The following is an 11,017-nucleotide window of genomic DNA, read 5'->3' as shown; positions in this document are numbered from 1 at the left end:
ATAAAAACTCATTATGCAGAATACTTTGTGCATGTATTACGTTTCTTGTTGGAATCTAGGCTGATTCCTCAACCTCATTTTAAAGATCACTTGCCAAAAACGGAAATTGAACATCATTATTAGGACTTCAGCTGCTTTCTGGTTTTTGTCACAAGCAAAAACAGGAAGCCAGGGAAGTAACTCAAGTCATATTTTAAAACGTATGCAGAGATCTGTTGTCCTTACACGTGCTTTTTCAGCACTTACATAGCCAGAGTGCACAGACACCCAGCAAGCCAACACTATGTTAATTCTTTAACAGGTATCACATTTCTCTTTTTGAAGATCCTGTTTTACTATACATCCTTCACGTACTTTGTTATACATTAAACTGTATGTGTAAACTAAGAAGACAAATTAATTCATTCTTTTACCAGGATGTGTTTCAACTATCTATAAATAACATGACATCATTTTATCCTTGTGTTGTTGAGGGATCCAAGAGCACAGAAATCTAACTTCCCTTTATTTGCTGAGAAATGCCTCCAAATTATGATAATTAAATCTGTAATATTTAAAAATATATGTATACAATAAATATAAGTCAGATAATTTATACATTATTGTGGCAGAAGAGTAAAGCATTGATTAGAGCTTTAGATGTCAATATATTGTTCGTTTTATTTCCATATCATTGAACAGAAGTTTATCACTCACCTATAGTCCACAGCAATCAATCAGGGCTGCGTTTCCCAGAAGCATTGCAAGCTTAAAGTGTTAGTTTATCCAAAAATTTAAATTCTTTCTTTCATCTGCTGAACACCAAGATTTTTAGAATTTCTCAGCTCTGTAGGTCCATATAATGCAAGTGAATGGGTGCCAAACTTTTGAAGCTCCAAAATCCACAAAGGCATCATAAAAGTAATCCATATGACTGTTGAGTTATTAAATCCATATCTTCAGATGCGATATGATAGGTGTGGGTGAGAAACAATCAATATTTAAGTCTTTTATTTACTATAAATTGTCCTCCCTGCTCAGTCAATTTCCACTTTACATTCACTTTCTCATTCTTCTTCTGTTTTTGGTGATTCACAGTCTTTGTGCATATCACATCCTACTGGAGGGAGGAGAATTAATGATACAAAATGACAAATTGATCTGTTTCTCACCCACACCTATCATATCGTGTCTGAAGATATGAATTTATCCACTGGAGTCATATGGATTACTTTTATGATGCCTTTGTGGATTTTGGAGCTTCAAAATGTTGGCATCCATTCAACTGCATTGTATGGACCTACAGAGCTAATTTTTTTTTTTTTTTTTTTCTAAAAATCTTATTTTCTGTTCTGCATAAGAAAATCATACACATCTGGGTGCCAGGAGGGTGAGTAAATCATGAGAGAATTTCCATTATTGGGTGAACTATCCCTTTAAGTTGATTGTAGAGACCATTGGTGCCAGTGTGAGGATCCTTTAATCATTTTGCACTGCCTGCTCTCAGTAAGTGTGGTTTGTTGCCTGTACAACTGCGTGTTACCTTTACATCTGTAGCTACGCAGACTGCAACCTGTTGACTGTGACTCGCAACACATTAAGGTGGTACTTCAAGTTTGAAATGCACCATTGGTAGTAAGTTTCTAAATCTAAAACAGACAGCTGAAAAATTATTCATGAAATAAAACAAGTCAATTTATGAAACATTTATTTTAAGATCGAAATTACAAGCTTAATTCATCATTTTTCCTCAACTATTTACATTCATTTAAAATAATACACTGTTGACCCTGTACTAAATACCTATCCAAACTAACTGTTAAATCTACATATTACTAGAATAGTAATGTTCACACTATAAGCAATGAAAAAATGTGGGGGGGGGGAAATATTAGGGTTCAGTAAATGGTAGGTAGTGCATGTAGATTATACCCCAAAACATCTTTACACTTTACATGTAAACTGATGTGAACCCCGTTTTGAACATACAGTTCATTTTAGCTGTCCGATTGGACCCACTTTGCAAAGCAATGTTGTGTGGTCTCTCACACTGCCACTGTCCCTGAGCAGCAGACTGGTGAAGGGTGACATCATAGACAGTGGTACCGTGTGTAGATCCTCTCTAAACATATCAAAGCGTTTACCCATCCCAGCCATTTACCAGATTAATCTCGGTATTTGTAACAAAGAACTAAAGTGTACACTTAGTGCAAACTAACAAATGAGTAAAGTATACATTCCACATATTATTCCATACAATAACAGCATCTCTTCGTCACTCAAGCGAAAATGCTCTTTCACAAACTCCATATAACAGAGAGAAAATATTAAGCAATTTGTGTGTTAAAGTCTTCTCAATGGGATTAACAATTGGTTGTTCGCCATTTTGCAGTTTGGCCTGACGCCTTTGAGAAAAAAAAACAACATTAAATTAAAACACAATTGTATTAAGTGACATAAATAAATAGGATGCAATTAGCTTCACCCATCACCAGTGCACTGTGTGAGCAAACCCGGTGTAACGTGTAGAAATAGAGATAAATTAGGGCATATCCAGTGTGCCACCTCACACCGACAGAACCCTGAGCCCAGTGGGTGTATGTGTGTGTGTGCATGAAAAGAGAGTCTGTCTGGTATGTTTTTTCATGCATACGTTCCTCCAGTGATGAGTAGCTCATAGGCTGGATCCCGGCCTCTGCGACACAGCACCACACAGGCACACAACATTCCCAGCATCTGAGAAAAAAAAAGTTAATTTCCAATTTTCTGGGCAAATATAAGGAAAGAAGGCTGCTTGCTCTAAAATTTAATCAAGCTTTGTCCATAAATGATGGACAAAAAAGGCAGAGGAGGACACATGATAAGCCAACCAACACAAGCTTCTAGAATTACTGCCATGAGAAACAAAGTCAGTGTGTCCTTGACAACTTTTGTACCAACCACCCCATACATTTGTAATGGAAATAAGCAGATTCTGTTTTTCAAACTGGCTTATTCAAGATTTGTTCTGAAAGTTCAAACTCGGCTAGACTACCAAAAAAAATTATCACAAGTTGGAACAAGCCGAACAGCTGGTTTAATTCATGCACATTTGCCAAGAACAACCTAACCTACTATTCTGTTTCTTGCCTTGTTAATTCAGACAGGCTAAGCCAGTTACCATGTGAAAGCCGTGCTTGCCAAAACACTTATTTATTCACCTAAATAAATTCACCACAAAGGGTTTTTGAAACTGTATAAATGTCAAAGTCAGTGATTCAGCAACTACAGGCTTATAAAAGGCCTGGTTTGACACTCCCTAAAATGCTTTAGTGCCAGAGCTCTGCCTTATGGGGAGAGAAGATAGACACTGAGGCCACTGTATAGCCTTTTTGATTCACAGTCTAAGCGTCTTAATGACTAAGAACGCTAAAAAAAAACCTGCACTGCCTGCATTAAAAAGAGACGCAGACCAGACTTGAGAGGGATTTATGTTCTTGTCTAAAAGACAAAGACTCAGCTTTTTGCATAAGATAATCTGACCGTAAGGATCTGAGATAGGAGGAGATGGCCCACTTGTAGAAAAATTAATGTGAGAAATCACAACACTCAATATGGCAACAGTAGAAAGGGAATGGAATGTTATTCCCTTGTAAATGCTTACCGGTTAGAACAAAACAAAAGAATGGTAAACATTGTTTAAAATGACAGTCCTCTGCACTAAGGGGTGGGTGAAATACCAATTGAGGTGTTGCCTGATCTCATAAAAGAAACAAGTGGCCTGGTCTGGAAAGACGAGCCAAAAATAAGCCACTTGCCTCACTAAAATAAACCAAAAAAAGCTATTAAGATTTTTTCTGTGTGGTGGATTTATCAGCATAGAAATCATAACAAGCATAAAGTTAATTAACAGTTAAGTATCATTTTTTTTTTTTTTTTTTTAAATGTGTTCGTTTTCAGTTTCCGTTTTGTTCATTGAACCGTTTTTAGTCCCTGGTTATAGGATCAAATCGCTTTTTGATAGAGGCATCACCTGGTTCTTTTTCTCTAGAATGTGCATGCGGATTAGCTGGGCCAGTCTGAAAAACACTGTTTTTTTGTTTGTTTTTTTACATGATTTTAACTAAAGTTGAATTTAAGATATCATTGTCAGATTTTATTGCTGATTTGAAATATATAAGTGAAACATATTCTTGGTCTTGACAAACAGTTTAAGCTTTTGAGTCTTTTTCCAATCAAGAAGATACTAGCTGTCCTTGTATGCATGCCTTCAGTTGATCCAACATCTCTTGTGGTACATTTTATAAAATCAATCCAAATTGTAATGCTGTACTGCGATGTTTTGTTATGTGATGTTTTTTGGCCTTTTGCTTTGGTGGCATCATTCTCTACACATTTGCAACTATACAGGTATGGTTGTGCTGAAAGCCCTTGTATGGAGATGGTTTGAGTGTGTTTTATGCAATTTACTAAGCATGTGGATTGCTCCTCTATTAAGTATAATCCAGACTTGTTAACATTAGAACAAAGGTAAGAACAAATTCAAGTGCATACACACCTGTTGTGAAGCTGGCAGACATTTTTTATACAAGTATGCAAAATCCATGCAATAATTATAATAATAAACTTTATTTTATATAGCACCTTTAAAGAGGCCTCTCAAGGCGCTTTACATAGGCAGGATTCTGGCAGCCGAGTTTTGCACATATTGCAATTTATTTAATGTAGATTTTGAGACTCCAGCAAGGAGAGCATTGCAATATTCAATGCGAGAGAAGATGAAAGTATTGATCAGCTTTTCAGCCACAGAGAATAACATAGGGCGCAGCCTTGCAATGATTCTGAAATAATTAAAGTGATGTTTTAACAGTATTTTTTACATGTAGATCAAATGACAAATTTGCGTCAAATAAATCACCCAGATTTTTCATTTTTGTTTGAAGCTCCAAAACTGAGCCCCTCAATGGACAGAGTTAAGGAGCCAGCCTTACGGAGCTGGTGAGGAGACCCAATAAGCATAACTTCTCATAATTTTGAGCCATCCAAGTTTTTATCTCAGAAAAACAGTTTGAAAAAAAGGCATTTGCCAAATTTTCACCAGGTTTGTAATGAATGTATATCTGTGTGTCATCTGCGTAGAAATAAATAAGACCCAGTCATCTTAAAAGCTGACCAAGAGGAAAAATATAAATACAAAACAGGGCCCAAAATTGAACCCTGTGGGACACTAGAGCGGACTGAACCAATCTCAGACCTGTAACCACCTAGAGAGACAAACTGCCTACGATCAGAGAGACAGGACCTAAACCAGTTTAATGCAGTACCAGAGACACCAAAGAGAGATTCAAGATGGGTGAGTAAAATAGTGTGATCAGTGTCGAAAGCAGCACTTAGATCAAGAAGGATGAGAATAGAAAAAGAGCCTGAGTCTGAAGCCATTAACAAGTCATTAGTGACCTTGACTAGAGCCGTTTCTGTATTATGAAATTTCCGAAAACCAGACTGAAATGGCTCAAAGAGATCATTGACAATGAGGTGATTGTGTAATTGAGAGGCAACAGCTCGCTCTTAAGATTTTTGAAGGGAAGGGAAGATTTGAAATGGGATTGAAGTTGCTCATATTGTCCAAATCCATATTCGGCTTTTTTGGAACTGGAGTTACAGCAGCAATTTTAAATGCTGCAGGCACAACCTCAGTATGCAAGGAGTCATTTATTGTGTTCAAGACAATGGGACACAGAGAGGCATAAAAGGATTTGAATTGACTAGTTGGTACAGTATCAACTATGCTAGTTGTAGCTTTCATATGTGATACCTCATTACTTAGAGTAACATGGTCGAGTTGAGAGAAATTTGAGAGAGGTGTGCCGGAGAAACAAGACAGGCTGAGAAATGAAACTGAAGAGACAGATGTGGTAGCAAGAATATTTTTCCGAACAATGTCTATCTTAGTGCTTAAAAAAAAAAAAAAAAAAAAAAAAAAAGAAGTCTAAAAACATGTGAATGAGACCCCATGTCTTTAAAACGTCAGAACAGATAGCATACCTGAATCGCAGCAAACGTAAGTGCGGCCCAGATGACGTACATCATAATCTCTTTCAGTTTCTTCACAACCAGGGCTTCACATCCCTAAAAAGATTCAAAATTAGATTAAAGTCACATTCTGGCTTCCTCTGCTTAATTGGTAACTCGCAACCACACACTCCATCTCACCTCAGGGTAGAGGTCTCCAGGGCGGGAGAGGGAGCCAGTGCAGTTGCTCACACTGGGTTTGCAGCAGCTCTGCGGTACACTGTTGTTCCGAGACTCCTTGAACCAGCTTGTGTTCTTCCAATCAGAGTAGTTGGCGATTCCGCAGCAATGGAGCTTTACATAGGGCACAATGGGCAATATGAGAACTTAACTTGGGTTGGGAATGATGTGACATTCGGTTTTGTTAACAGTTCTGAAAAGTCTGCATTCTTCCACCAGCGCAGATGGAACACTATGGCCACATCCACACTAATACGCTGTGGTTGAAGACTCAATTTCTGTTTCCTAATATCATTGTTTTTCCCAGAGCTTGTGGTAATAAGAGCGCGTTTTCAGTGGAGTAAAACACCATTCCAGTCTGGATACGCAAATTTTGCAAAATCTGTTTTTTTAACCAAAAATGTATTAGTGTGGACATGGCCATGGAATGTAGCACATCAGAGCCATTGTCATGATGTTTAGCATGCATCTTATTTTCTATCGGCTGTGCATGTGAATCAACAATCAACTTTCAAGTGTGTGATTCATGGTTTCTTGTGATTAAAAAGCTGTTTAAACCTTTTCGGAAAAACCTTCTATATTTTATTTAAACACTTTATTTCTGATTTGTTATTACTTTTCTGTTGAAATCTGAAATAATCTCATAATTTGAGAACAGGCATCTAAGGACAGTGAATGCAATAAGAATTGTTTTCATTCTTTCTCAAAATGACGAAGAATCTTTAAAAGAATCATTAAGGAACCAGAATCGTTTAGTGAAATCAGAACCGGAGCAGGAATCGTTAAATTCCTTACAATTCCTATCCTTAGATTTTACTGTGTTTTTCTACAGATGAGACAAATCCATCAATTCATAAATGTTTCTTATGTAAATTCATCTCATTAATCAGTCTCACCTGTCTCTGCACATAGTCAATAGCACGGCTGGGAGCATCTGAGTTGGTGCCATTGTATTCATTATACACTTTCTGGATGGAATGATTGACCTCATCTTCCACCTAGAAACAAATCCACCTTTATTTACTAAATCCTTTTTCTTAATGTTGCAGGAGATGCTATTTTGTAGTCTATATGCCAAACACAACATTGCTATTCAAACAGTGCCATCGGAGTATAATGAGGGACAGGTATTACATTGCAAACTGAATGCCTCATTCACCTTTCAACGAAATTGAAAGGTCTCACAAAGTGAGAGCAGCTTTTATATTAAACAAAAGAGATGCATTCACTCCTCATTTCTCAAATATTGACTCTTTAAATGCATGACTCACCTTCGTTCTGTAAATGTAGCCAAGCACCACCACTATCACCTCAGTCACAAACACCAACATAAGAATGATGACAAACTGTGAAAAAGTAATGTGAATAAAGTGCTGTTAGCATAGAGCAAGACATATTGCTAATTATTGGTTATAAAAAGTGACGTGTGTAATTTCATTGCCACTAGTGTCACCAAACGTAACTGCAAAAGTAATGACTGTTTTCAAACACGTTTCCCGAACACTCACCACAGGACTGAAAGTATATTAATTAACATAAAAAAAAAATTACTTCAACTTTAACCACTGTTTGGTCAAAGGTGCTGTAAGCTATTTTTTCATGGAAAGGTATGCAAAAAATCTTCCTACTCCCTGCAAGATATTAATAAATTAAGTGTCCTGAGATATCTCACCTGTCACCGTGACAGCTCTAGACTCTGTAAACAGCGAACAAAAATGTGTCCGTGGGCCACGGTCTCTGACACTTTCTGCCTGTCAATCATTTTGCGCACTCTCATAGTATTGTAGTTGTAGCGAATTATTGAGGCTTAATACCATTTTTATGCCATGTTGCTCATAAGAGTTGTCAGTTGAGGGCGCTATTTTGCTGCTGTTGTTTTTGACAAAAGCTTTTGCTAGGTCTCTGTCTCAAAGCTCTTTGGTATCTTACGAGTGCAGGGTTTTGGAAAGAGTAACATGGTCGAGTTGATACATGGCCAAGTCAACGGCTCAGCTTGTGGAAATTCTAGAACTGTTAAAATCACTTACAGCACCAATAATGAACCATTACTTGTGTCTCATTTCAAACCATCCTTAAGGGAAACACAATACCAGAGTGTCACGAATATGACAATTCAGTAATCTAATAGCTCACTAACCATGGCAAGACCGCAGCGGCTCTCTCGAATAGTGGCGCAACATCCTATGAGTCCAATAATGAACAAGAGTGCACCAACTGCGATAATGACAACAGCTGGTATCAGGGTGTACACATCCTCAAAGAAATGGTCATAGTCATCATACGTGATGAACACGTAGGCTCCAACATAGCACAGGATGCCAGCAGCCGCCTATGAGAAGAAAATGGTCAGGGTCAGTTATATAGAAGTTAATATGCTGTGATTTCATGCCAGGAGTTAAGAGTTGAGTCAATCTCACTACACTGTATACCCTAAAGTTGCCATTACTGTAAAAACCAAGTTGTCTTAAGTATTACTTGAAATGTCAAGTTTTGGACTCATAACTCATATTTAAGTTCATTGAACTTATTTTTCTTAAAAATCCATAAGATTTTAAGTGTTAATAACTCAAACTACTCAGTACAAAATTGAGGCTACGGGGAATACCCACAATCCCTTGCTGCTTGAATTATGTTTCCTTGGTAAGAGGGAACAGATTGGGGAATTTAAATAATTGTTATTAAGAATTCATAGATGTTTTAGCTCTTTTGTTGTGTTATTTATGCTTTGTTGCAAATAGCTGTTTGGTGTAATGTCAGCATTAGGGTGATCTGTGTCGCTTTGGTCAGGTTGGACCCTGGTCACACTATCTCAGTTATCTTTGTGCATGTGCAGCTGAAGTGCATATATAAGAATTATTTAATAACTGACCTAAAATCAGTTATCTTTATTTGAGCTGTGCTGTTGTTTGATCCAAAATTGAATCAATTCAATTAAAATGTACAATAGTAGAAACAACAATATTTAAATTCAAATCTGAGTTAAGTCTACTTGCATGTAGTTAATTCAACTTAAATAGTTAAGTTCATTCTACTTGAAAACCAAGTTAACTGAACTTAAATACCCAAGTTTTCGGAGACCCCATTACTCAATGCAAATGAGTGCAATGAACTTATTAGGGTTTTCAGTGTGAGTGAAATACAAATCTAATTCAGTTATTGGATTGATTTGATGCAGTCATCTTCCCAAAAACCAAAATCAAATGAAGATATTAGCATCAAAGCAACTGATGTTCAGTTCATTTTGGCTTTCATGAGCACTTTGCCAGGTATAAAGAAACACAGAGCACTGAGAAAGATCATTGTGAAAGGTCTTCAAAGTTCTGGAATGTTAACTGAGAAGCCAACACCAAAAGGCTACCACACAGAAAGGATTTGCATTATGGCGTTTGGGGAATTTTGTTTCAGAGGATCCTGCTTTTAGTTTCCGCCCTTTTCTTTGCAGTACCACCTGTTGTAAGACCCCCTATGAGTGTAGTGCAACTCTCAGGCTCTGATATAATAAATCAGGTATTAAATATAGAAGCCTAATTCCTATAAAAGAATAAGAAGGCAGTTTAATACTAACTCTATCTCTCAAAAGGAGACTTTAAATTTCATTCAGACCCAGATTAAAGAGATTAATCAAATGCACCAGAAAGGCAAGCTGAAATGTGGAGTAGTATTTCTAGAGATCCCATAGCTCAATTAAAGTCTTATTATATTCTAAAAACTTTGACCCCAAAGACCTAGTTCTGTCAAAGCTAATATCATGGACAATGTGCACAATCTCAAACCGGTAGGTGTTTTTCGTAGTGGCTTTATTGTTTTCGAGGTTATAAGCCACTCAATTGACTAAGAAATTATAGGTTTAAGGGGCCGTTCACACCGAACTCGTTTTTGCGTGCGTCTGCGCTGTTTTTCACTTGTTTTTCTATGTAAATATGGACGTTTTTGACACCGTTGCGCCACGTTTTTTAGACGCCGTGCCATGTTAAAAAGATCTTAAACTTAAGTACTGATATATGCGTTGAATGCATTCGGTCTGAACGGCCCTCAACTCATTAATGCCAGCCTGTTCTGCGGCTGTAGGGAACAAAAGAAGGGAATGACTGGCCAATTTATGCACAGCAGCGCATATCAAGCACATAAACAAATAACAGTTTAATAAACGATAAAGTGATTCACATACACTGACATAGAATCTGATTGTAAACAAACATTGCAATGCGCAGCAACTTTTTAATAATAACGCACCATAAAAACAATGGACACATGGGATTTAACAAAGTGTGCATGTATTTAAAATCTCCATTTTAGAAATGCATCAGATAAATAAAGGACTGCGTGTAATTCTAAAGCAGCTGCACGACACCTGACTGTGTCCATCCATCTGACAACACTGACGCACCCCCAAATTGATCCTCAAACGTCGCAATCTTACCCAAAATATCAGGTTCAGAAACACCAAGACGGTCTTAGACGACGTGATCCCACACTGGCCCATCATTAAAAGATGGACTAAAGCCGTTTAAATGGCAAATGTAACAGACAAGCTGCGGATTATAAAATGGCCGTGTGTCTCCTGGCTGCCATACCACTGCTATGTGAGTCTGCTGTGTCTAGAAGGTAACACCCCGGCAATTTAAGTCTCGCGAGAGTCTCATTCGCTGTTACTAAGGTTTGGTTTAGGGTTAGTTGTAGTGGTTGGGTTAAGGTGAGGGTTATGTGAAGGGACTGGGGTAGGTGTAGGGATTTTGTGGGACACCAAATAAACACAATAGGCTTGTTCGAGATGTCAAACGCCTCGCCTTGAAAGTAGACGAGAGTA

General features: G+C 37.5%; 1 protein-coding gene across 1 annotated transcript; it reads right to left on the bottom strand.

Annotated features, from left to right (window-relative positions):
- Positions 1–1,670: 1,670 nt before the first annotated feature.
- Positions 1,671–10,794, bottom strand: LOC127416833 (tetraspanin-3-like). Its single transcript, XM_051656399.1, has 7 exons — positions 10,631–10,794; positions 8,348–8,539; positions 7,482–7,556; positions 7,107–7,208; positions 6,172–6,324; positions 6,004–6,087; positions 1,671–2,715 (listed from the first exon to the last, which is right to left on the bottom strand). The coding sequence occupies exons 1-7, from the start codon at positions 10,694–10,696 to the stop codon at positions 2,623–2,625; spliced, it is 765 nt and encodes a 254-aa protein (XP_051512359.1). The 5' UTR covers positions 10,697–10,794; the 3' UTR covers positions 1,671–2,622.
- Positions 10,795–11,017: the final 223 nt, after the last annotated feature.

This window comes from Myxocyprinus asiaticus, chromosome 26, assembly GCF_019703515.2.
Source record: "Myxocyprinus asiaticus isolate MX2 ecotype Aquarium Trade chromosome 26, UBuf_Myxa_2, whole genome shotgun sequence".
In the NCBI taxonomy this organism is placed as follows: domain Eukaryota; kingdom Metazoa; phylum Chordata; class Actinopteri; order Cypriniformes; family Catostomidae; genus Myxocyprinus; species Myxocyprinus asiaticus.
Note: the sequence above shows the minus strand (reverse complement) of the source record. Positions and strands in the feature narration are given on the sequence as shown.